This window comes from Musa acuminata, chromosome BXJ1-10 (genome assembly GCF_036884655.1).
Source record: "Musa acuminata AAA Group cultivar baxijiao chromosome BXJ1-10, Cavendish_Baxijiao_AAA, whole genome shotgun sequence".
NCBI classification, from domain to species: Eukaryota; Viridiplantae; Streptophyta; class Magnoliopsida; order Zingiberales; family Musaceae; genus Musa; species Musa acuminata.
In genome coordinates, this window is record NC_088336.1 from 25,915,407 (window position 1) to 25,943,226 (window position 27,820).

The 27,820-nt window shown below is 37.1% G+C and overlaps 3 protein-coding genes across 5 annotated transcripts; 1 reads left to right on the forward strand and 2 right to left on the reverse strand.

Moving 5' to 3' along the window:
• Positions 1-592: 592 nt before the first annotated feature.
• LOC135595776 (B-box zinc finger protein 22-like) lies at positions 593-3,420 on the forward strand. Of its 2 annotated transcripts, none has more exons than XM_065087143.1 (3): positions 593-826; positions 910-1,205; positions 2,963-3,420. In XM_065087143.1, exons 2-3 carry the CDS (start codon positions 1,005-1,007, stop codon positions 3,305-3,307), a joined length of 546 nt encoding a protein of 181 aa, XP_064943215.1. In that variant the 5' UTR covers positions 593-826; positions 910-1,004; the 3' UTR covers positions 3,308-3,420. The 2 variants fall into 2 exon arrangements, with proteins under 2 accessions (XP_064943215.1, XP_064943216.1); XM_065087144.1 differs by having other exon boundaries at positions 620-833.
• A 439-nt stretch (positions 3,421-3,859) lies between these two features.
• Positions 3,860-17,898, reverse strand: LOC135595774 (protein STICHEL-like). Its single transcript, XM_065087139.1, has 9 exons — positions 17,598-17,898; positions 17,079-17,128; positions 12,272-14,331; positions 10,152-10,371; positions 8,437-8,671; positions 8,130-8,320; positions 4,622-5,363; positions 4,207-4,279; positions 3,860-4,129 (listed from the first exon to the last, which is right to left on the reverse strand). Exons 3-9 carry the CDS (start codon positions 14,228-14,230, stop codon positions 4,049-4,051), a joined length of 3,501 nt encoding a protein of 1,166 aa, XP_064943211.1. The 5' UTR covers positions 14,231-14,331; positions 17,079-17,128; positions 17,598-17,898; the 3' UTR covers positions 3,860-4,048.
• Positions 17,899-20,549: 2,651 nt separating this feature from the next.
• On the reverse strand, positions 20,550-26,614 carry LOC135595775 (PHD finger protein ALFIN-LIKE 8-like). 2 transcript variants are annotated; one of them, XM_065087141.1, is made up of 6 exons: positions 26,353-26,614; positions 26,225-26,257; positions 25,389-25,617; positions 22,619-22,742; positions 21,958-22,551; positions 20,550-20,618 (listed from the first exon to the last, which is right to left on the reverse strand). In XM_065087141.1, exons 1-5 carry the CDS (start codon positions 26,450-26,452, stop codon positions 22,273-22,275), a joined length of 765 nt encoding a protein of 254 aa, XP_064943213.1. In that variant the 5' UTR covers positions 26,453-26,614; the 3' UTR covers positions 20,550-20,618; positions 21,958-22,272. The 2 variants fall into 2 exon arrangements, with proteins under 2 accessions (XP_064943213.1, XP_064943214.1); XM_065087142.1 differs by lacking the exon at positions 20,550-20,618 and adding an exon at positions 21,662-21,857.
• Positions 26,615-27,820: the final 1,206 nt, after the last annotated feature.

Here is a 27,820-nt window from a genome sequence, read left to right on the forward strand (position 1 = left end):
ATCATTTCAATGTTTCCAAATAGCTTCTTTGTCCTCACAAAATTTTGATATAACACCTTGCATATATCCAACTTAACCATTATTAACTATAATTAATATTACCTAGTTTGACCATGATTAACTATAATTAATATATCCAACTTAATATGATTAACTATATATATATATATATATATATATATATATATATATATATATATATATATATATATATATATATATATATATATATATATATATATATCCTCTAAAAGTCATGATACCTGCTCAGCATATCTTGCTTCTTGTATCTTCTAACTCAGACAAGGAGAACTCTAATCTTATCATCAATGAAAGAAGATTTTTTTGTACAATGTTGCAATCAACTGTGAGTTACAATCTCAGCAATTATTGATGCCATCAACCTTTGACTAAGGTTACCTATGCAAGAACCTAAAAATTGTGCACTCACATGTTGTCACCAGCAAGTCAACCTTCATAAATCTAGGAACACAACGTGTGAGACTTGCGGCAGAAGCATTGGCTATTTCTTAGAACAGAGGGAGGTTAAAAGATTGATGTGATTCCGTCAACTGCTGCCACAAACACAGAGTGCGGTCAACACCTGCCAACAAAAATATCTCTTTCGCTTTTGCTGATTTCCTCCTCTCTTTCCTTCGCTCCCCGTCTTCGTCTTCCCCTGCCGAACTCACCAATTTAAGTGCTGCCCTCTCTCTTACCAGCTCCCGGTCCATCTCTGCTCGCCCAAGAACAGCTCCAAGTAGCTCTCCACCCTCCTTTACGAGCCTTACATCCGCTCGTTGTTGCTCCAGATGTCCCACCCAATGTAAGTGGTAATGCAGAAATCGGAAGTCGGATTCCTCGACTTTGTTGGGTATTTCTCGCTAGATATATTGTAATCTATTCTAGATTTCCTTTGTCTGGATCGGTACACCGACGGGTGAGCTCGAGTGAGCGCTGACTGCTGGGGAGGTGGTGCTTCCTTAGTCGATCGAGGAACAGGGATGAAGATACAGTGCGACGTGTGCGAGAGGGCGACGGCGGCAGTGCTGTGCTGCGCCGACGAGGCCGCGCTCTGCTGGGGTTGTGACGAGAAGGTGCATGCCGCGAACAAACTCGCCGGAATGCACCAGCGAGTCCCCCTCCTGCTCCCCGCCAATTCCAGCTCTTCTTCTTCGCATATCCCCTCCTGTGATATCTGTCAGGTAGCTACCACCCAATCCCTGCTAACGGTTATAATGATGTTCTTCAGCAAAGACCCATAGTCGTCTATGTGTTCTTCACAGCATCTGAGATGGAAATTTCGCTTCTTTTTTGCTCTTGGATTTATTGAGTGGTTTAGTAGATTAAAATCGAGGGAGTTTTATGAATACAATGTTTACTGCAGCTTCCATGCAGTGTTTTATACACATTCAGTGGGGAAATTAGCCTCTCAAATCCCATGCAGAACTCATAATGCAGCTTTTTTCACTCAAAAACCATTTTTTTCTCATTTGAACAGTCTACAACTGGATACTAATTTCAAAGAAATATAATTTTCATGCTCTTGATCCTACGTCAGGTGGCCTACCTATTCTCTTTTGTGTATGTATGCATGTAAAATCCTTGGCTGCCCTCTTGGATTGAGAGGAGGCCTCTTTTTGAATCTCTAGAGAGGTGTTGCACTTTATTTTGACATGCAGTTCCTTTACTTTCTCTGTAAAGGTTGAGGGGTTGTTTCATGGTTAAAGGTCTCTTGTCATGTAAATTAGAGCAGGCTTTCAGATCTCGAGATTGGTTGCAGATGCTTTTGTCACTAAAATACCGCACTTGCTACACTTTATCTTATACAAAAGATTTTTTCATCATGTAATCAATTTTGCAAGCAGATCCAACTTGACATTTATTGTAGTATAACTAACATGATGCGATGCTTAAATAAAAAACTTCAAACAATTATGCTAATTTTGATTCCCAGTTAAACTAGATTCAGCATAATGTACATAAAAAAAAGGTTAATGAGCTCTTAATTATTGACATCAGAATGAAAGATGATCCCTACATTGATATAACTTTCAGACACAAATCAGTTGCTTCATAAATATGTGTGTGAAACATAATTCCTCTACCATACGGTACTTCTTCTTTCTCATTTAATTTTGCTGCTATTGCATTTGTGATAAGGATTAACAAGATGTTTGCTAACTTAGCACTATTAATTCTGTTGTCTAAAGGAACCAACTGCCCATCACAAGATTACAACTAGTTGTCATTTTATTGTGGGGGCTGGTGGGTAGATCTGAGCTTGAATAATAGCAACTGTCAAAAACCTCTTTTCTGCTAACATAATGCAAATTCGATCGATCTTTGGATATGCTCATGGTTGCGTCATTCTGGTAGTTGCTACCTATGTTTGGTGTCGGCCAAGTGATAGAATTATGCATCATCTTTCCTAACCCACTGTTCTTCTTCCTCAGTGGCACTAGAAATTGTTCTTTTTTTCTTTTGGATATGTAAAATGCTGTATATTTGCTCTGAAAAAAAGTGAGACCTGATCCGCTTTGGGCAGCACGGTGAATTCACCTGGCGGGAAAGATGTTTGAAGCTATTGGCTGCACCTAGGAACCGAAAGTGTTAACAGCCCTGATTCAGATTGTTGGGCATAAATAGTGTGTGTCGTGTGGTTTTAGATCTTTCAAGTTAATAGATAGATCTTTTGTTTTTGCCTTTTGTCTTTCGTCTTCTATCTGTTCATAAATGCTATATTCTTTGCATCTGGTTAGAGTAAATTGTTGGATCATTTCACCATCATTGTTGATTTTATCAAGAGGAGGTTTAAAGTTTAAACTACATGGGCAGTTTGGTGCCAATGCGGATTGTCATTATGTTTTCTTTTAGATTGCATAGCCTGCAAATTTGTTCTTGGACAAGTTATACTGGTAAATGCACAAGCCTTCATAATCCTCCTACCATTGATGTACAGGAGAAAGCTGGGTACTTCTTCTGCTTGGAGGACCGTGCTATGCTCTGTCGGCAGTGCGATGTCACCATCCACACAGCCAGTCCATATGTGTCTTCGCATCGACGGTTTCTGATCACTGGTGTGAGGGTTGGACTTCAAGATAAAATTACCAGCAATAGTAACAACGGTAGCAGTTGCAGCAATAGCAGCAACAGCACTCTCAGATCTGCGGTGTCCATTGATTCAATTGCCGATAAGATGGTCGTGGAGGAAGGTGTTAAGTCACAATGGCCTTGGCATGAGCTTCTTGATAGTTTGGAGTTCGATCAGCGATATCGGCTGTCCAATCCAGGTTCTTTCAGCTAAAACAGTTTGTAAAGAAAATTGTGGCCTTTTATCTTTACAAAAAAAGCAGGAAAGAAAATAAGGTTGCAACTTGAATGATACAGTTCATGGAATTTGTTTGAGTGCTTTGATTCTTTGTTTTGCTCTCTTTGTTGCTGCAGTGGTAGATTTTGTTCAGAAATATCTTCCAGTGATGGCATTATTTGTGAACAGCCTAGATTAATTCAACATAACCGGTGGAGATCAACTTTTGGAACACCATGAAATGTGGACTTAGAAACATGAAATCCACTGATTTGCGGATTAGGAATTAGTTGGTCAACCCAAAAAGAAAGTATCTTCTGCCATAATCACTCAGCATGATGGATGATGGGTCCATTGATGAACTCAAGATGGAAGTGATTGATGGCAATTTGACTGTACAATCAACTGTAATCTAGTTAGGATACATATTTTCCTTCTAATAAAAGTCATGATCAGTTCATGAACCTTAAAGTGGATCCTGATGAAGCATTTGTGATACTTAATCGCCATCCTGATATTTGATTAGATTTGCAAAAAGACTCAAGAATATGAAAGACCCATACCACTTTTATACTTGGAAACATGAAAAATTCTGCTCATGTACAATTAGACAAAGGAGAATACATTGTCAAGATATGGGATTTCCACCCAAAGAGAACTGACATTTCTACAAGAAAAAATTGATAACATGGCGAAAAGTTTTACAAGCTTATTTCCTGGATTTTCTTTCTGCGGACTTCAGCTGCGCACACTGTCCAAACAATGGAAGATATGGCTGATCTTTTTCGATCTAACACGAACTCCTTGTTTTACCTGAGACTAACAGGAAAGTTGATGCTTAAACTCCCATATCTATGTAGTATGAAATATCTAAATCTACTAGCTTCAATTCATACCTTTTGTCCCACGATTTTTTTGTGGGTCTTCCAACAGAGGAGACCATTGCATACAGGCCATGATTCATAACCCCTGCAACATAAATTGATGATTTCAGAAGTGCAACTAACATATACCGAAGCATTAACCATGTTTATGTACGAAACTGCACTGAAGTTAAACAACCTGGAAGACAGTTGATCATAATGCATGATTTGTCTTATCAGACAGAAATTAGCTTTGAAGCAAAGAACTGAACAAGTGATTATGTGATATTATGCATAGATCTAGAAGCAGAAAAGCGCTGTGTAAGGATTTTGATTAATTCACCATATTTAAGTAAACTTGTTCAATTATCTATCAGAAAAGCAGAAAAGAAGATGGATGAACAATAATCAGATTGCACATGATTTTCCACTCAAGAAATTAACTCACGAGTTCTTGTCGGCGTTGGTGGTGTTGCTGTGCAATAAACTTGGAGAAACAACACACTGACCGGCACCACCTATTTGTCCCTTGTGGCCGCCCTCAGCATAGCTGACTTTCAAAGCTTGGATTTCATGCTTTAATTCATCTACCTTATTCTTTGATGTTGCAGCAGGTCCAAGGAATGACTGATTATTGTTCTGATAGATGACACCATTTTGTGGCAGAACTTGGTTCTTCTCTGGCCTCGAATGACTAATAATTTCAGGTGTATATTTCTCTGCAGCTTGAAGCCATGCGCTCTCTAACTTTTGCTCATCTGCAGCTGTTCTTGGAAAGCTTTGTGTTGAATCCAGTTGCCCTTGATCTTCACTAAGACATGAGTCATTTTTTCCTTCGACTGAAATGCTGGGAATCCTGGCTACTAGGAAGTCTTCTGCTGTTACAGAGCTGTCGGAGTGACCTATACTTTTTCCTGGCAAGTAAGAGGTCCCTTTGCATCTGTCTTTACCAGAAAGGCCATTTGTAGTATCTAATTCTATCATATTCTGATTATCTTTTTCTACAGAATTCCCTGCAGGAGATCTTGAAAGAGCATTTCGTTCATCAGAATTTTCAGTTGCAAGAATCATCCTGACCTCCACATTTCGTCTGAAGACGATCTCAAATGAGTTTGTGATGCTGCTCAAAAATCTCTCAGCTCTGGTCTTGATCTTGTCATCCTCAAATGCTATCAGAGCAACCAAAGTTCCTGAAGATGGGGTAAAATAATTAACTCTCTGTCAAGAAAAGCAACTTCAATTTGACACAAAACACAGTATCAGTAATTTAATTTTGTCCTCTTACAACAAATAGATTCAATATGCACGACTGTTAAAGGAAAATTTTGATAATGAAGTGGCCATCTTTTCATACTAAAATGTGTGGCATTGATAGAATTTCTAAAAAACAAAATAGCAAGCAGCCTTTCAAAATTAACAGAATATTGTATCAAGCAATTAAATTCATCTAACCTGATTGAGGATACTGAGATTGACAGCAACCATAAAGAACAAGCATAGGATGGTCAAAATAGGAGATCCATGTAAGTCCAACAAAAGATGCATTAGCTACAGCAAGGACACCAAGAATATGAGACATTCTAGAGAATAGAAGAGACTAAAATGGGCAAGACTGACGGTTACTGGCATAGATTTAAGACTGGCAGTTACTGGCAGACTAATACTGCAGTCATTGACAATATGTCAGTTTGTATCAACTCATTGTTTGCTGATATCTCCATCTTAAGATCGCTAATCTGATTGATCTCCGAGCTGCATAACGTTTTCCGTGATGCATACATCTACCTAATTATGTGCAATTTGAATAAAGAAGAAAAACACAAAAATGATTCTTTTTTATTGCTTAACATTATTGATGAAGAATCAATCTGAAACTGAACATCTGTTTTTCAGTCAATCTGGCTGGATAAGCAACAAATACGACATGATGACACTGATGTAAAAACTGAACAGTGAAGCAAATGGATGAGGTCGACCCACAAAAAAAGTCATATTGTTCATACATATATGGAATGTGACACTTAGAGAACCAGTCTTGCTAATCCAGTGAGGTTGTTCTTTTGTGTCATGGAAGTCATAAAGACAATACAATCCTCCGTGCACAGGTCTTGCGTCATGGAAGTCACAAGTATAGGGGTAAGGCTACATACTTATATGAGTCTCATGCACTAGGTTTACCCTTTTTGCCCATGGAATATGATACTTGGTCTTACCAGCATTTCTAATTAACTGATTCAAAAAAGAAGCAAAAATGCAGCAACTATGTGAACAAGCTCTCACCAATACAAGGTCTGTGGAGCGTATATAAGCAAAGAGATTACTGATGTAAAGAAAACCCTGAGCATCAAAGTCATAAAGAAGTAACCTCACCATGACACTTAAGCCTTATTCAAGAAAAAAGCTATTTTTACGAAATACTATTTCATATTTACATGAAATAAGAACTTAGGACTATTGATCAAAGTCTCCTTATGATAGTATCAATAAAAGTTCATCCTTGTATAATAACATCAACAGAAAGCCTTTATTGATTGATAAAATTAACGAAAGATTTTAATTACGAATGATACCGTCCGTACAGATCGGTATACGGACCGTCCGTTACCGGGCGGTACCGTCGATTGGGGCTATTTCCGCCCCATTACCGTAGCGGGCGGTATTAGCCGAGGGAGAAGAAAAGAGAGAACCTAGAGATCCAACGCCGCTCTCCCTCGACGATCCCGATCTGTCGCCGCCCTCCCTCGCCGGACACCGCATATGAGATGTCGCCTCCTTATCTGAGGTGACAAGGCCTCGGCGTCGTCGGTCGCTTCTCATCCGCATGAGGAGAAGAAGCCTTGGAGGGGAGAAGAAACCGTTCCCCACGCGGGGAGAAGAAACGAGACGACGCCTCTTTTTTTATTTTTGAACTTATATATATACACATATATACACACACACACACACACACACACACACACACACACATATATATATATATATATATAAACACACACACCAAGCGATACACTAAAGCATACCACTCGGTATAGTACCGAGCTGAGATCGAAACTTCGATATAGTACGAAATTGCAATCCTTGAAATTAACACTAAAAAAACATCTCCGCCATCTATCTTGTTCATGACAAATATTCTTTAAGAATGGCCTTTGAATACCAATAAAAAAATTTCTCATACCCTGAATTCTGATACCTACACATGATTGCATAACCTTGTCTAGATTTTAATTCATAGATGTAATATTGTCTGACACAGTTTAACGGTGCAAAAGGGAATAACCAAATAATCTATAAAAGCTTCCATCACATGGAGAAAAAATTTTGATGTACGAGACTGATTACCAGCAAGTATATATGTAACATCCCATTAGTCCCACATCGGAAGTGGGCAATGAGTATGATTGGCTTATATGGGCCTAATGAGTGTACTACAAAAACTCTCGCTTAAGCATTTTGGTCCGTGGTTGAAGGACCAAAATGAAGTTATTGGCTAGTTGGCTCATCAGACTCGGGTCGTGACATTTGGTATCAGAGTCGACCTAGTATTTGGGCAGGGTGAGAGGGCTCGAGTAGGAAAGGGCTACCCGTGGATGGAGTCGATAACTCATCACAGCGTGGAGCCACCACTGAGTTAAACCTCACATGCACTATGCTAGGGTTCGATCTGGGTTATGTTGGACCTTGACGAGGACGTCAAGCTAATTGAGTTGGAGATATTGTAACATCTCATTAGTCCCACATCGGAAGTGGGCAATGAGTATGATTGTCTTATATGGGCTTGATGAGTGTACTACAAAAACTCTCATTTTGGTCTGTGATTGAAGGACCAAAATGGAATTATTGGTCAATTGGTTCATCAAACTCGGGTCGTGACAATATGATTAATGAAGCAACATAATTTTACCAGGTCAGTCAACTTTTAAAGTAAAACTTTGTATTAGGACAAAATGTCTTACCTTCATTTTCAGTGATTGATGCTACCCTTGCATGGTCATATAACAATTGCCTCAATGTCCTTGAATGGCATCCATCAATGCACCTTCTCCAGATTTCATCCAGTTTATCTAGGCTTACATATTTATATACCTTCATATCAGTCGCATCACCTGTCGGGCCAGACTCAGTCAAGGTACCATCAAGAGATGTCCTGTTTGCAGGCAACACATAACTCATCATTCATTCTCATTCTATATGTTGTGGGGCACTTTGGTGTCTAACATATAAAAATGAACTGATTCCTGGATGGTGAGCAGAGAATGAAACCTGTTCTTGCAGATTCTGGAGTCACAAACCATGTCAGACACCACATCATCAGTTCCTCTAGTGCTCCTTTTAGTGTTGTTGCTTGACTGAGTACTTTCTAAATTATGACCAGCACCAAGCTGTAGTAGAGCTGCTGTGAACCATGTTGAGCGCTCACTTGAATGTCTTAGCTGTTTTTCAGCATCAGAAAGAATCTTGAGAGCCTGTCTTAGTCTTTCCAACTCAGCTTCAGTCACTACACATCAGAGGTAATCAAGCAAGTCAGTGCTCAAAATCTAATGGAATTCATTGCAGAATAAAAGGACTAAAATAAAACACCAATAAAGTGTCCTTGTACTTTATATTGAATTGCAAAAATACAGTTCAACACCTCTCAATATTTTTTAGGTCAGACAGGCAGGATATATTAGAATGTAAGATCTATTATCAACGAATGAGAATAACATTTGATATGATGACAATACTAGGAACGGAAGGAAATTCAGATTGTGCAGGCATATGATATATAGCCACTATTCAGAAATATAATATGTTGAACAGTTAAAACATGACAAAATTCAAGATTGTGATATATGAAGTTCGCTTACAGATTCATGAGTCATATGTATAGGATAATTCTACTTTTTAGTGCTAAAATTAATCAGAAGCAAAATTATGATTTGAGAACAAAATATATCCAACTTTTGCTGCTGGAGTCAGTAATACTATGTTCCTTTGCTCAGAATTCTATAATAAAGTTGCCTAGGATTAGTTTGGTAGGAGAGAATTGGGCTGTTTGTTTTAGATTTTCTAGATTAGTTACATTAAATTATTTTGGTGGGCGCAACTACGTTTCAGCCAAGTTGATTTGTCTAGGCACATATGATTTAGAGACCCAAAATATTCAGCTTGCACATTTTCACTGGTTTTTTAATAAAATAGCATCAGCAATCTTTAAACTAGATAAACAGCAACAGCAATGCAGCTAAAATAAATGGATCAAAATCATTTTTTTAAAGAACAAGAAAAACAACAAGACCAACAATAGAGAACAAGAAGAAAATTTGTGTTGAACTACCTATAGTTACAGTCTACAAGAAAAGAGATGATGGTGAACAACTAAATATAAGAGACGATGACTTGTTACAGGTTAGTCATTGTCAACAAGTAAACCCATGAATTCACAATTTCCTTGTCTATGCTTGTCCCATCAGATCACTAAGTTGACCCAGGATAACACTATATGTGGTACGAGTTAAATATCAGTCCAGCATAAGGTACTGGACTACACAAAAAAGAAATACGAAACATCTCAGAGCACATAATCTAAAATGATCTATTTTTTCTAAATTTTCAACTTATTAGATTTCCACCGAATAATATCAAGATTTTAGGCCCTCTCTTGTATATGCAACCACTACTTTATGGAAGCTGGTCCCTTTTCCTTCTTTTTCATGCTTGTTTCTGTTGACTTTTAATTTATACAGCAAAAATCAATGATCATGTTCAACATGTTGACTCACCTGCTTTCCATATTCCAACCCTCTATTGTCCTACAGTATCACAATAGTCGAAGGAGCTATAGTGCATTCGAAATTCAAGAAAATGATGGATGGTACATACTCTATTTTATTTAACACTTCAACAACAATCAAAGCAAATAATAGAACAATATGGAAAATATGCTATCAACTTGATCTTTATAATACGGATATAATTTGATTTGATGTACTCACGACTTCTCTTCCCAAGGGGTATGTCATGACTTTGCAAGTTGGTTAACTCATAAGTACCAGCAATTATGTCCATTATAAGACTGGCTAATTGGGACATCAAGGCAATTGGATCAACACCAGAATCCATCAGCTCTCGAGATTTTTTAACAGTTTCGGCATTGTCTGATGACATGGCTATCTCCAGTAGATCAAGCAACTTATCATCTGAAACAACTCCAACCTGGAAGATTTCCAAGAGAGTTTATGGATAAAAGAAATATTTCCATTAAATCCAACAAATAAATACATATGCAGCTTGACCTAAACCAGCTTCTCACTAATAAATAACATAAAAGCAACAAAACTTCTAACAATGTTGAGAACAAAAAAACATTTTAAAACAACTTGAGATTTTTCTATTATTTTCATGCAAAATATACTAATTCCTATATAATGGTAACTATATTACTTACAAAATTTCTATGCTAAAAAGATGGGTTCAAGAAGATAATCAAATTGTTCTGAGTCAAAGATTGATAGGATCCTAATTATGATTAGCTCTCTGGAAACTTCCAAGTACCATACATCCCTTTTAAATTTCAGATGCTATCATATATGATCTTAAAAGTTAAAGTATTATCTCCAGATGATTGGAAAGTGGACGTTATAATGAAATACTTGCTGAAGAACCGGTTAAGGATGCAATAACTAAATTACATGTGATGGTAGATGATTATAATATATCCCTAACAAACAGAGGGCTGATGCCTGATAGAAAGCAAATTGTCGTCTGAGGTTACTATCTTTAAGCTTAGCAGATGACCGCACCATGCCATGTTTGTCTCCATATAGAACTATATTTTCATGCTAAGATGTTGAGAATATGGTGCATGCCACTCCATGCCATACTGCAATCATAGCTAATTATGAGTGGTAGAGCATTTTGGCTCACATTACAGATTCATTGCCTTTCCTCACTTTTTATTTAACTCAATGAAAAAAACAAAATTGTACAATTTTATGTTCTTCAGTGCAACATACCTGTTCTTGCACTCAGCAATAACTAATCAGTGTACTATTTTCTGGGATATCTATTGAAATTGAGGTTGCAATTGCACCACGTAGTGGGTAGAAGTAGGAGAAGTTGACTACAGGGAGTTTCTGCATATTTGTGAGACCTCAACCACACAGGAGGGAGGTCAGATGATGTTGGTGCATTCAATATTTTGTGCATCAAAACCAGTGCTGTTTGAGATGGTCCAACATTTAGATAGATATGGTTTGTGAAACCTAAGTTAAAATGTGGCTACATTCTAGGCTCTATTACTTTGCAATTATCTGAAGCAACATGCCTAAGCTTTATCTAGATTAGAAGAAACAAGCACTGGTTTGGTATGACAGAATCTCAATTTCCCAGTCAACTCTTCAAGTCTCAAATTTGACTTCACCTTGGCAAGGATGAAAGGCCAGGTGGTTTAAACGAGAAATTTTGCTTCTACAAGCGAAGCCCTCCTTTGTTAGTAATGCCTAGAGGCAAGGAGAGATATATAACCAAGAATGATTAGAATAGTATATACACAATCAAGTGAAAGTGAAGTTGCAAATCAAGATATGGATGTAAGATCATCTAAACTGAAAGTTATTGCAACAATGATGTTGTTATATCAAGTGCAAATTACATAGTTAAATATCACCATAACAAAGCCAGGCTACAAGACTTGTTTCTTGCAATTGTGTACATGTCAGATGGAGATTACAATTAAGATGGAAATGAAATCTACAATCTTAGCCCATGTTTTAATCCAATGTTAAAGGATATGAAAATAATCCAAAGTTTGTATTGCCATAAAGCAGAAGACAGAAATTTGGAGCTAAATGTAGAATTCAGATAATTGAAGAACTCAAAGTTATCATCCAAAATCATCAAAATCTACACTTTCTGGAAGGACCTAAACTGACTGAGGATTGTTTGAAAATTGTAAATGTTCCAAACTAGATTTTCATCGATTAATTTCATTTAAAGTATCTACATCAGGTGAAGTGAAGAGAAGATCTAAGTGAGCCATATTGACTATTAAAGCAAGTACAAGCTGAAATCACAGGTTTTATTCAGACTAAAGTTAAATTAGAATCAAACTAACCAGATCATTTACAAGAGAAGTAGTGATTCTTTTGCCCAGCAAACTCAATTGGTCAAGTGTTGTTTCCGCATCTCTTGGTGAACCATCTGAATTCAAAGCAATTAAATCTAGAGCGTCTAGTTCAACATCGAGATTCTCTTGTTCAGAGAGTTTTCTCAGTCGGCAGATTATATCGATATCCTTGACCTTTGAAAAGACATATTTTTGACAACGTGATATAATGGAATGAGGCAAGTTCTCAGGGTCAATTGTTATAAATATGAAGACAATACGAGGCATTGGTTCTTCAAGAAACTTCATGAATGATGACCAAATTTTTGGAGACAACATATGGCATTCGTCAATAACAAAAACCTTATATTGTGAAGTTGCTTTAGATAACGAGAGATTCTTCAACAAATATCTAAATTTATCCAAACCCTTGTTATTTGTGGCATTCACTTCGTTCATGTTTGTTCTGTTCCTGCAGGAAAAAGCAGTGCATTCCCTACATAACCAACATGGCTTCTTATCTTCTTTAGACAAACAATTTAAGGCTGCTGAAAATATTCTTGCAATTGATGTTTTTCCTGTGCCACGAGGACCCTGAAACAGGTAGGCTGGAGCTACTCTTCCCCTTAAAATTGCATTACTGAGTGACTGAACAACAATATTCTGGCCTATTACTTCATCAAAGGACCTAGGCTGGTATTTATGGCTTAAGCTTCTCTTATCCACTATCTCCAAGTCAGAATCTCCAGGTGCAGCTAGCTCTAGTCCATCATGGCTTTTACAGCTAGACCACCTCCTTCCATCTAACCGGCTTACTGCCTCCAAATCAAGCTCCCCAAGTTTAGTTGAAAGCTCATCACTAGCAGTATCTAAGGAGGAACTACCTTCATCACAACTATTAGCCAACAAAGGCAAACCTTGAGAACATGTTGAGATGTACTTCTGCTTTTGGGAACCAGACGATCTTTTCTTATTACGCAATGACTGGCTTCCACATAGAATGCTGCTGCCTTTTCTTTTTAGAGTATCTGACAGTGAAGGAGAATAAAGACCTCCAGTTCCTCTATATTTAGTTCCCTTTGACCAGTAGCAAGTCATGCCACATCCTTGACCTTTCGGGAAGTCTGGCTGATCCAGTTCATCCCCATCAAAAGAAGCTGCAGTTCCATCACAAGAATCAATGATGCTGGGGTTCTGAGCACCATATTTGTAGTAAGAGTTTGTTGATGTGGGAGTACATGATTGAGATGACCCTTCTCTTACGGTTGTTCTAAATATTTTTGAGGAACATGACAAATTGCCATATCCAGATTCACTGATTAAAGGTGATGCAGAGCAAGAACGGTAACACTTTTTTTTAGACAGCTCATGCTTCAATTGACGTAGATCTTCAGAGATACAGTTCTCCGTATCATCAGATTGCTCACCTGAGTTAAGAATACCTAAAGAACTGGATCCCGTGTCCAGCAGTGTCGAGATGGCTGAATGCTTAATCACACCTTTTTTCAAAATAGAACTTCTTGAGTTTCTATCAGTTCTGCCGCATGGAGCCTCTGAATTTGTTCTGGAAAGTTTATACATGCTCAAAGGAAATTCAGGATATGTGTCACTCATAGAATCCACACAATGATGATTACTTATGTTGTCTTCTGAAGTTTCCATAACTGACAGTTGTTTGCCTTCATCATCTAAATCTCCAATTTCATTAGATTTAGTAGAATAATGCCTCCAATTACAAAGATACACCTTGCTACTTTTTTCAGAGACATCATTGTTGTTTTCTGCAGCTATGCTCCCTATTGTTCCATTTCCATAGTTTAGACTGGAAGTAGCAATAAATGATCTAGAACTCACATGTGACCTCCAAGATGAACATGTCTCAGGGTCACGTAAGAATCGTGCCTTTTGAAGAGCAGTAAGCTCCTTCTTCAAGTGAAGTTCACTCGGACCAACACAATTTTCCACCATTCTAGCACCATAAAAATTACTCAAGATCAACAGATTGTACGATTCATAACCCGATGCATTCTTCTTAATGCATTAGGTAGTGACTTGGCTTTGTCACTTTCCTGCAAAATAGAATAATTCTCATCATATAGAAAAAACAAGTTAATCCACACAGTAATCATGAAATCAAAAATAAAACTTGCATGAAAGAATAAGCAAAGACTTTATGGAGAAACATTGATGATCATTTTCACATCAAAACATGATGCACAAGATAAGTTGTCTTACGTCCGATTAAACTCAAATGATCATATTCATCAAATCCACATCTAGTTGTGCTGTATAAGTTGCCTAATGAGCTAAATGAATTAAAATTGGTTACATGTAAGTGATGAATTAGTAAAAAAATTATCAAGCTTTAAAAAGTTGTCTCCCAAATGAATATTTAGTCAAAAATTTACAGGGCAAGGGATAGTCATGTCCAACAGGATTTCGCTTAATTACCCTATACATAACATTCTTGAACTCTTAGTACACTTCTCATTAAGAAAATTAAAAGGGCAACCTAGTCCATAAGGCTCCTGCCAATGGGAGATTTGGGAAAGGTCAATATGTATAGTCTTACCCTGGTCACTGGGTCACAGATGAGTAGTTTTGTCATGGCGTAGGCTAACCCTTTACTTCTTAAAAAGACAATTGATGTCTGAGCACCTACTTACAAGTAACTCTATGTGCTCATGCATGATTATTTGATGACTAAAACGGCTACTAGTTTGACTTCATGTGATATTTTGTACAAAATTATGTTAATAATGTATTTGAAAAAAAATTGCTTGAAAACAATTTAAGTTTTACTAGAGAATTTGTGGATTGTACAAAAAACTACTATACTAAACATAAACTTACACAGCAATAATCTGTATATGACAAGAATAAGACTTCAATATGCAATGATTTAATTTTTCTTGGTTAAAGTTCAGGCTGAAGGATATTTGGAACTATTTCAAGACACAACAAGATAAAACAGCAGTGAAGCCAACACTTAGTTGTTTCAGATAATCTAATACCATTGTTGATTTCCTTTCTGTTTCAGTATCCAACACCATTGCAAAATAACACAAAATAATGCAGACAACAAATTTATGACATTTTAGATATTTTACCAGTTCCTAAGCAATGTAAGGCAATCTTGACACACTCAGTATGGTCTGAATGTAATTCAAAATTTCATCTCAAAACAACCCATACCAATGTAGGAAAATTTCTCAATATAACAAAACCTAAGCTAAAACCAAATTAGTGTAAATGATTTTCTATCCAGATTCTGAACTCAGCAGCATTGGATTATTTCTCAATCCATTTTTAACATGGCTCATTTCCTGACACAATGCATCTTTAAAGTTTCTAACTGAATAGATGACAAGACAAGTATGATTTGCAATATGACCTCAGGTAGAGTGGCGTTTGCATTTATCACCATATAGTCAAGAAAAAATTATCTGATGACACATCATAAGAGAAGTACAATGTTTCACAAAAAAGAACTTAAAATTATCAAACAAGCCTACTCTTCATAAACAATGAAGCCACAAGAAAATAACAGTTTATATGCACAGATATGCACATGCATGAAATATTGGCAATGAAAAATCAATAACTCTGCCAAAAAAAAAGGAAGAGAAAAGTAAAATTAAGGAACTTAATTAACGAATGAAAAGGCATGCATCAGACCGTTGCCATCAGATTTGTTTACTTAATCATCATCAGTAATATGCATGTGGTTGGCAAATAGGATATTTGGATCTGAACTTCTTTAGTTAAATATAATTGAATAAAGTGGAGGCAATATGTCAAGTAGAGTTGCGACATCATCAAAAAATGGACAGATAAGGAGGTTGGCAATTAGACACTCATTTACCTTTGTCATTCAAACTATATGATGGATCACTTGCATGGCATTCAAAAGTCAACGTTGAGCTCATATGATGTGATAAATAATTTAATTGATTTGGCGATGCCAGCAAATTATATTCAATACTTGGTAATTCAATCAACCAATGGGGCACTTGGAGTAATATTTGTTATTCATCTTTGTTATCCCTAGTTCCCTGTCCTACGGAAATATATATATATATATATATATATATATATATATATATATATATATATATATATATATATATATATATATATACACACACACACATGTGAATGAGCATAGTGACCAAGGGTGAATTAAATGACGATATTGGCTTATCAGGTGGCAATGAGATGTTTCTTCCGAATGAACCACACTTGTAGTGTGAAGTATATAACACTAATGTTCAAATTGATCCAACTTAACTAAACTCTACAACCCAGAATTCAAGTTATGCCATACTAGCTTTGTGCATGTGAATGTGAAGAGTGGCTAGACGGGGATGTACATCTATCATTCACTGACTGGCTCTTCTTGGATTATATCTGCTAGTAATTCATCACTAACAGTGAGAGAAGTACAAAAACATCAACAAATAAATAAATCAAATTTGTCTATACGGTTACAAAATTTAGAAAAAGAAGGCTCAGAAGGCCCTTCTAAAGGAATAACCAAAAGACACATGGAACTTAATTGGCTCTTTGGACAATGAACTTTGCATTATCTAAAAATGGTGAAAATGTTTCATTTAAAATGTTGTGTGCAATAGCCCAACAAAGCAGTTGAGGTGTAAAAATTGGAAGGAAATTCCACAAAAATTTCAAACAAACATGAATCACAAGAGCACACAACAATTAAACATTAGTAGCCTTTTATCAATCCAGCCGTATCCCAAAAAATGACAACAGAAGCGAATAGACACACTAAAGGAAGCATAAAAAACATACATACCGGCATGTGCTATGTGGAATTCTTGATGGCATGTGCTAAGTACAATGATCCTGAGAAAGAAAAACAAATGTACATTACGAGCCAAAAAGCGTGGCACTAGTCCTGAAACAAACTCGACCATAACCCATGAAGAGCAACAAGAATCAAGATTTGGAAGCAACGATTAGGCACCCAAAAGGAAACAAAGAATAGAACTAAAATCAGTACTTTTAGTCGGAAAAAGGCTGCACATATCACAGAAATTTCCCTCAAAAAGATTCAGCATTCTAATTGTAACTCAAAACGTTCACAAAAACGCCCGATCTTCAGCACCACGAAATAAAGATCCTTCCATCATTCAACGGAAAACCTCATCATTTTTCTGCATAATGGCACCTTTTGCAGAAATGGCATTGAACAAATGCGGAAAACCCCTAAATCGGATCCATGTTTTTTCTGCCTGAAGCATGATGAACAATAAAAGTATACGCCAACTTTCACAAAGAAGGCAAAGGAGGGATTTTTAAGTCAAAGAGTTACCTCAAAATCTCAACTTGATGAAAGAAACGAACGAAGAGCGAGGATTGACCGAGTGAAACAAGTCAAGATTTCCAAAATGTGGGAGTGAAGGAGCTTTATAGGCGATTCCTCCGCAGTGGGAGACGATCCCAGATTTCTAGCTCTATTTGATCGCTTTTTTTAGGGTTTGAGCTGGCGGCTACCCTCACTCGCTTCCGACACGCCGAAACTATTAAAGATTTCCCCCCAATCCCGCCGAGATTCCAAAATTTGGCTATGCTGCCATTGGCCATGTGTTCGCCAAACTGGCTCCTCCTCTCTCCTCCCTTTTCTCTTTCCCCTTCTTATTCTACTACTATTCCTTTTTTATATTATTTTTTCTCCCCTTTTTTTTCCTTTGTCGTACGGTATCTTTGTTTAACAAAGCAAAATAATAATAATAATAATGAAATGTTGTCTGATAATGCTATTAATTTTCTGAAAACATTGCAAATCAAGCTTTTTATATATTTAATGAACCTATCAGGAAAGTGTAATCAATATACCAAATCAATACAAGCACGAAATCCAATCCAATTTTGGTCGTTTATGTGTCTTACAAGACTACTAATTTTGCTAAGGTTTTTTGTTAATGACATTCAGAAAATAAAAATAATAATATGGATATGATAAGGCATTTGATGTGCATGATAAATAAAATTACTAGTAGAAAAGAAAGAAAATGAAATAAGTTAGTACAAGTAAAAGTATTAGGTGTATGAACTTCTTTCAAAATCATTATTTTTTGTTAGGAAAAAGAAGTAATTGAAAGCTTTGAGAATATTTAATATAAAAAAATTCTCCTTGACATATTTCTTTTGATGTTTTATTTTCATAAATTAGACAGGGTAAGAAACAATTAAAATGAATAGCAAAATTTTAAATTTTGATGAAAATTACATGAAGTTGATAGAAGATTACTGAGAGGGCAAGAAAGAAATTCAACTAATAATAATCAAGTGCACCATCTCAAGAAACATGTATAAAAAATATCATACTTTTCCTTGTCATTTTTTTGTGACAGTGAAAGTGAAAGTGAATTTACATGGGTTGACATTATGAATATGTCAACAGTGCAGTTTGGTGCCACAATAATCTTTACAAAAGAAAGTCAACTTAGAAGAAGCAAAATTTCAGCATCAGAAGCAGCTGACAATTTGCATTACTGATCTGAAAACCTATCACCTAATCTAGGGTACATTTTAATCCAGTCACTTACATGTAGGATTGCTTTCCTGGATTCTTCCTTGCCAAAAAAACAAAAAAAGTAAATGCTGATTTGATAGCATGGTCAAGCTACTAATCTGGTACCATCAGCAAGTTCTACATTGACCATCAGCAAGTTCTACTTCTGTAATCTTCCTTCAGCCACCATTTTTATTCATACTCAAATCTCATGTTTGCTGATATTTTTCTTCAAATTTTGTGTGGAAAGAACAAGATGAAATGGAGTGACATTGACCTGATGGCAGAAAGGTAGGGATTAGAGCTTTATCAGTCACAGAGTGTCCTCCATTGCCAATCATATTCTTTGGATCCTTTTGACTTTAATGATTTCACATGCCCACTCCAAAGGCAAGACCTGGATTTATGCTAGCCTTTCTCATATATGTATAGGATCACACGAGCCTCTATTTAGCTTGGGAATCTATATAAAACATGCAGCAGTTGTAGATGCATGTGAGACCTTCCACCCTATATGGAAACTTTGAAGTACCACCATATGACAAAAGCAAGAACAGAGAGGTAGGGTTCATGGAGATGCAATCTATGCACATTGCAAGCCACATAAACTACAACATCTGTTTTAGATCTGCTTATGTTGGTTGAATGTTCCATCTGCTGGTCAGAATAGTATTATTCTATGTGAAGTGGGTTGGTGGTGGATGTGCATCAAGTGGCATGAAGGGATGATGTCTTCTTCTTATTCTTTTAAGCCAATCTTGACTGCACAAATATCCACTTCTTGTGTCATCCTGTTACAGGAAATGTTTAGATGAGAGATTATCACCTAATCATGAATTAATGATGCAAGCTGTGCTGGGAGATGTAGCAAACCTAAGAAGAATACAGATAACTATTTTTATATTCATTCAGTCATCTCCTTATGGATGTCTTGTTAGTCTTCTTATTGCTAAACAATCTTGGAAGCAACATGACCAAATCGTTTTTGTATGTCTGCTGATAAGTCTGATCACACTATTTCTGCTTTAAAAGATGGAAAGAGAATTAGATCTTCTTCTGAATGTGCAAGGGCCAGTCAATGGCACCCACCATTAGTTGCCTGGGCAGTCTTTTGTTGGCCATCTTGTTGAATCTAGTGAGTTTGCACCAATTCAGATCAATGAGAAGGGTTACCCTCTTGCACATGGTGAAAGATTCTACCCTTGGTTTCAGTGGATAGAGATGGATTTGTTCTTGATGGCTTGTCAGCTTCCAATCAAATAAATGACCAACCAAGGCAGTCACATAGATGTGTTACAGGTAGAGATCCAAATTATTCTAGCTCTGTTAAGATATTCAAATCCCCTCTATTTTCTTCCTTTCTTACCTTTTGATTTTATACTTCCAACTCTCTTTCTATCTCACATGCTTAGCCATCAAACCAACTGTGACTAGTTTCTCCATATCAGTGTCTTCTCCAGCTAACTCAAGTGGAGGGCAAGAATCATGCTGAATTAAGAAATCTATTAACACAAATAACAAACAAGTTCACAATTGAATGATGTGAAACTGAGAAGAGGACTCTATACTAATCAACATCAGAAACAATATTGAATAAGCAATAGGTGTAATCAGAACTATTTTTCTTCTTCTTCTTCAGCAAGAGTGTGATGGAAACAATTAATCAACCTATTCACCATTACTGCTGCTATCTATGCATCTCAAGCTAAACTAAAGGAGTTTGGTCAGTGCCCTATGTATATAAATCACCTTGAAACTGTGGTTGGCTCAGCTTCTGTTCTTTCAGATGAATGCTCCACATGATGAGGCTCTGCATACCTGTAAAGGAGATCTGTAAGGCTCTCCCATGCTCTTCTGACAGATAGCAAGCTTTTAGAACTTGTCTAGTGTTGCAGGAGCATTCTTATGGGGGTTCAAAGAAAATATTGACTGATGTGACCAAAAGATTATATATTCTATTTGGTTGCAACTTCTCTCCTATTCCAGCTATTGTGGAAGCTCTAATGAGGCGGCATCATTATCATTCTACACCTTTTGACATCTTCCATGAGAACACACTGCTATAAAATGTAGATGACATTTTATATCAGACCTATATGCAGTCTATCCAAATTAATATTCACATTTTGAAGTATCCAATAGGAGATGATGCAGGAAGGGTTGTGGTGGGCTTGTTCACTGGCAATCACTTTCCTTCTAGTAATACTAATCTTTTTATGTTTGTTTAATCATCAGCCATCACATATATTTTGTGACTGGATGGCAATCGCTTTGAGATTAAGTTCTAGTATTTGAATAGGGATCTGATAATTGTCACAAGAAATCTTTATCCTGAGCCTTCTCCAATCATTGTTTCTACCTCCACTGTAATTAATTGATTTTTCTGGATACACTTTGTTAACTTACATTTCAATGTAGTGTTTGACTGCAAAGTTTGCTTAATTGCCACTGCAAGATGATACAAGATGTAATCAACATTAATCCCTTGAATGACTGTTCAATGTACAGGTATGTCTAGTTGATAAGATCACAGTGGTGGGGCTAGAAATCTATCCAACTAATTAACTAATAGATGACAGAAAAAATATGAGGGTAAATGACTCTACTATATGATGAACAGTGAAGGTCTCTACAACCTTCTGGCAGTCAAGGGCATATGAAGCCATGTTCCATACCTTGCAAGGTGCCTTTATTTTAATGGCAGGATGAAGGTTGGGAATCCTGAGTCCTGTTCATTTGAACAATGTGATTTGGTCTTACAGTATTAGGACAAATAAAAAAAAATGATGCAAGCTTCCTGTTACAGTTTTTTCATTTTTATTTTCCACTGCAGATATCTCCAATATTTGAGTCTAGAATCCAAAGAAGGACCATGGCTGAACATAAACTCTTGACACTAAACTAAAGCACATTGTCTTTGACTTAGTTGAAGGATCTCACACTAGTACAATTCTCATGCACAAATAATAGGCAGTGGAAACTAAAATTTGGCATGCTTATTGCATGATCTAGCAAAAAGCATGATGGACCCATTTGCTTCAAGGAATGTTGCTTTCCCTATAAGGGGACATCAAGAGATGGCATTTAGAAGTCAAACAACAAAAAATTAGGTCTTTATATTTAAGTCTAATCAAATTCTGGAGGTGATAAAAAGTACCTGAGATGGTTGCGCACAGTCCGCTGGTCCAACACATGGGATTCCACAATGTCTTGAAGCAGCAACTGTGCTCAATCAAGGATGAGACATTTCAGAACACAAGAAAACCATCCATTAGAGCTTGTCAAAACTAAACAGACACAAAATACAGAGACAAATATGTATTAGGACTACAGAGTTCATGTCTAAATTGAGATCAAGGAGATTTGGCGAGCATATCAATTTGCTGCTGCATCCAAAATGGTTCTCCTCTTCATATTGCTGAAGCCCCCCCCCCCCCCCGTCTGAAACGACCACCACAAATTCTCAATTCCTTCATGCTCTGGCCCTTTTGGTACTGCAACCAGGGCATTTGTACTGCTTGATGTGCTCAGCCCTTGCAGGAGTAATCTTAACGCACTTCCCATGGTACCATTTTTCACACACATCACAACAAATCCAGAACTCATCATTAGCATAGTTGTCCCCGCATGCACCACATAGAGTGTTTCCATGTTCCTCCATGTCCTCATTGTCCTCTCCGTCACTCCCTGCCTCTTCCTTTGGTGGAGGCATCTTTGAGGCCTTTGTATAAGACTCAGACTGCCGTGAGTTCTGAAGTAACAGACCAATAATAAGAAAAAATAAAAGAGGTCACAAGTGTTATGCATGCAAATATCACCTTCAAACCAGACTTGTTGCTCTTGCTGCTGTTGTTAGTTCTTTCTTTTGATTGTTTTCTGGAGGTTCCTGTTACAACTTCATATATAGTTGGGAGACCATTAATCATGTGGAAAAGCCTCTTCCTGCAATTAAAATGCCATGGGAAAAAACATGTCAAAGCAGAACACTGGGATAAATCATCATCTGTACTTGGAGATGGCTGACAAATAACTAATAGAGACAATCAAAAGATGATATACTACATAAGTGCCTAACAGAGCAATTGAAGATATGATATCTTCCAGAATTGTTAGATGATTTCCTTTTCCTAGAGTGGCAACCTATCTTCTACATGTCAACCATGTAATTCTCATCCCTTTTGACTGTTAGCATCACAGTCAACAAATTGTAACAACATGCATGATGTTACAAGCCGGCATGATGAGAAAAACCTAATATCAATTGAAAGGCAATATACATTATGGACAATATCATTTCCAGTCACAAATACGATTTTCACCAAAACATCAGCTACCAAGTTTAGGTGACATGAACTAAAAAGGAAAAAAAGTCACCAGCCTAACTTCATGATGTTGGTACATAACAATAATTTCAGTAGCACTGGAACATAGCAAAAAATCAAGAAAGAATAGTTCGAGATATGAGAATAATTCATATAAAAGAAACGGTAAAGACAAGTCCACACCAAAAATATTATTCATTGCATGTAAGCTGAAGGAGCAATGCAAGAGGAAGTCGTAAAATACAGCTAAAAGAACTTGAAAGATACATTCACAATTTAGCTATATAGCTGTTATTTAAAATACAAGAGTCAGAAAAAACATACAAGTCTTGTGAAAACTTAAAAGGTTACAGAGGTAGCATCTTAAGTGCAAGGACACCTAATATTTTTATACTTCCCTTGCCAGATATAATTGTAAATCCACAATAGGTGAGACTCAGGGTGCATGGTTAATTTAAGATGTCCTCTGAATGGAGGCACAAAAGAAAAAAGAACTATCCACTAATGACAACTAAGAGGAAAAGAAAGGCATAAAAAGGGAATTCTCAGTTCCACTGGAACATCCCATTCTTCCAAGTTGGTTTCAAATCACAAATTGTATATCCAATTACAATTACACAAGCAAAAACAAGCAATTATTACATCAGCATATAAATGAACAGAGAGAAGCCACGCAGATCCATAGCATAGTCATCCCACAGACCGAGAATAGATCTAGCAAGTTCAATGTCCAGCATCTTCGGTGCTGGTGAAAAGAGAATAAGCAAAATACATTAAGCAGATAACTATGAGATCCCTAATCATCTTCTGTTTAACACAAGGTCACTTCTAATCTTTATGAGCTTTCGGCAGGTTGAAAAATAGGTTTTGTAAAGTGCATAAAGCAGGTTTGGGAAATCAAACTCCAATATTGTGTACACCTGTTGCAGCTCCCATACACGTTTTAGTAGCAAGCTCGCGATAGTTCAGAAGATCATAACTTTGCCACTGGACTACAAATAAAACACTGGTTGAAAATCACCGGAAAAAATGTTGATTTATTCAAAAATTTAAGATGCCTATCATGATAAAGTTATGGCATTGTGTATAATTATAACAACATAGCATTCTACAATGTTAACATATAAGGCATAACATTAGCAAATCATGTAATGCAAAATTTCAGAAGCATAAAACAATTATTCAATAATATTCAGATAATACATGGGCAATTATAAAAACAACAATATTTCCAATGAAGCAAGAAGGAAAAATAAATATGTTGCCTAGCTGCAGTGAACCGTGCTGAGACCTTAACATAATTAATGAGATCCCACTATACCTTTTTGAAATATAATCTGGTAAATAATTACTGAGATCACACAACTCCTTTTGGAAGTCTGATTTGGCTTCTTATTCCAATTCACAGTACTTTTGAGTCCTAAATCACCGTGGTAGATAATTCAAAACTCTAAAACAGGGATCTAAGCTAATAATGGTCAGCAATTTTGTAGATACAAACCAATTAAAGGCATAAATGCATATATGTTCCCATGAAAATCCCAAAATAACAAAAGAAGTAATAATGAAAAGAAAAAGAGTTTGCAAGTTGAGGTGTTATCCTGCTTTGATATACAGTCACCCGTAAGACTAAAAAATTTAATCTAATGCAGCAAGTTGTGTTACCTGATTTGATATGCCATTACCTACATATCACAAAACATAACAATTTGATATGGCATAACCTACATACCATGAAGCAAAGTAAGTGGTGTATCACAAACCAGCATGCGTACCATGATCCAATACACAGCAAACTAACTGGTGTATCACACTCCATGCCTACCATGAAGAAAAACATAGCAAACTAACTGGTATATCACATACTGGCATGCATAAGATAACACATAACATTCTTTGTAACTAATAACAATGTGCTTGAATGCATGCTTATAACACAAAACATGCACAACATGATCAAATGAAACAAGTAACCAACAAGGCACCAATAAAGTGCAGTCCAAGGCATATGATTCAATATTGTTAGTTTCTAATTAACTGAGGTCCCTATCCATGCACAATTATAATACTGTAAAGATGCATTAACAAAGAACATGACAACAACAGCATTAGATTTATAGCAATCCATGAAATACAACTTAGGACAGTAATTATCATAGCTGAAATGCAACAGAAAAGAGTTTCCATGAAAGACAAACAGCTAACAACTGAAAGCAATAACCAGCAGAAAATAGGCAGGGGAACAAAGAAAGAAAAGGAAAAGTACCTAGCTTCTTTATCAAACCCAAAACGTGCCCCAAAATAGAAAGCAACAGACAGTAACCATGCGTCACTGTGAACTGCAACCAGTGACAACCAATCCTTTTCAGCCATTCCATCCCTCGCAAAGTTTATTCCTAATGCTGGTTCTGGAAGTTCAGCTGGAACTTCCTCAGCTGGCAAGTTTACCTCCCAAGTCTCATTAGGTAGCCCATATAGACATAAATTCTCCTTTTCTGCAGAACCAGTCAAATTAAATTAATAACCTAAAAGTTCATCAAAACCAAATCACTTTTAACTTCTTTACATAAGGAATGCAGCCATCACGCATAATAATACAGTTCCCATAATCATCAGTGATAGACTATTAGTCCATTACATCACTAAAGGACAAAGAACGCTGAAACTGTGCATTTGCTGTGAGTTCAAAGCTACAGAAGAATTGTGTTTTTGATAGAACTACAACCACAGATCAGCATTCCATCAACGTTGACGTTTTACAAGATAGAAAAATCCAGTTATCATGACTAATGGGAGAAGTGTGCTCGCTCTTGTATGATAAAAGAACTCATAGGTCAAAGACTTTAACAGCAACCACATTTCTGAAAACCCTAAAAGAACCTGAAGGAGAAAACAAATTTAAAGAAACAAACAAAGCCAACCAAGCAGACTCATCAGTACCGCCTCCTCTAGAAATCTTTAAGAAAAGGTCGGGTTTTTCCGTTCCTTTTCTTGAGAACACTCCATGAATGAAAGAAAAAAGTGGGGAAGGAGCCTTAATCCTAACGTTCCAACAAACCGAACAAAACAACTATCGGTGCCACGACGAACAAGAGACCTCACCGGGATCACATTGCTGGTAGAACTTCTCGACATCTGCAACGCAATCGAAGCCGAATGAAACTCCCATCGATCAACAAGTACCAACCAAATTCAAGGCACAAACACCCAAAAAATCGAACTTTATGTACCAGTGGTCAGAGCCTTGATCATTCCGGCCCGCCGGCTTCTGAAATCCCTGAAGACATCCTCAGGAGTCCGAGGATTGTAATCCGCCGCACCCCCTTCCATTCCCCACCTAGCCGACCGTCCTCGGACTCCCAAACCCCGCCTGAATCAGCGAACCCAGAAGGAAAAGCAAGAAAGTTACTGTTTTGGGGTTTGGTGTTAGGGTTTCCGGCCGATAAATAGAGGGAGACGTTGGATTCCCTCCGTCCAAAAAAGCGAAGCAAGGCGGAGACCCAAAAAGGGCCGAAGGTTTCTTTCAAATTTATTCTTCTATTTAGGTCCATAATTGACTCATATTTACGAGTTCACCCCTCAAACAGTACTACATTGCGTGCTTTGCGTGTGGCCTTCATGAGGTTGAGTTTACAGAGTCATTACAGAGGAAGAAACAGCCTTGTGGCGTTGACTCCACTCTCCCAGTAGATCCAGAAATCGACATTTCCCACTGCCAACATCAATTCCCATCAATGAGTTGTGCCAAGAATAAGACTTGACAATATCAATGGGGCTCATGGAGAAGGCCAAAAGTGAACTCCCCTACGCACGTCTTCTGTTCTGACCACAAGAACACCAGAGGAAGGGTACCTCAACCAGAAACCAGTCGTTCGATGCCTGTTCGAGACTGCGTCGAAAGGTGTTGAAGGAGGAGGAGATACGCAAGTTACAGAAGCTGGAATGACGCACGATCGAGAAAGGTCAAATCCAGTGATGGCATAGAGTACATGCTCGATCAAATTCATTCAGCTGCAATAGGGTAGAAACGGCGACTCAAAGAAGAACGGAATGGGAGAAGTCCTTTCGAGTACCTCATGAGCATTGCAGCAGATCAACTTGAAAGATTTCATCCCAAGAACTCTTTCCAGAAATAGCAAGAGACGGGGGAGGAATTCGAAGACCGGAGATGAAGATGGTTGGATCATGGAGGTACCTGTGGTTGTTCGGGAGGCGCTGCCGGGGGTTGCCTCGTCGTTCGCCAAAGAGACGTATCGTCCACTCTTCCTCTCCCGCCCAGAGTTGGAAATCGTGTTCGCTGATACGGCTATTTGGCCTGACCGAACCGCCTCATGGGAGAGACCTCCTCTATGTCAGGAGCCGCACAACATGGTCGACGATATTAAGCAAGACGATTTCAGATATATATATATATATATATATATATATATATATATATATATATATATATATATATATGGTGAATTATTAGAAAAAAGTATAAGTTAATTTTTTTTTCGTAAAACGTGCCACTTTGAATTTTTTTCTATAGAGCTAATCTACGCTTAAGAGGCAAAGCATGACTAGCCTATTATCATGGGCTTAATTGATTTTATCTAAGTTATACAATATTCTTGTATATTCGTCTATAAAAGATTAATCTTTATGAAACCTCATATATTGCTTTAATAACTTACAAAAAAGAAGATTGAGTTAGAT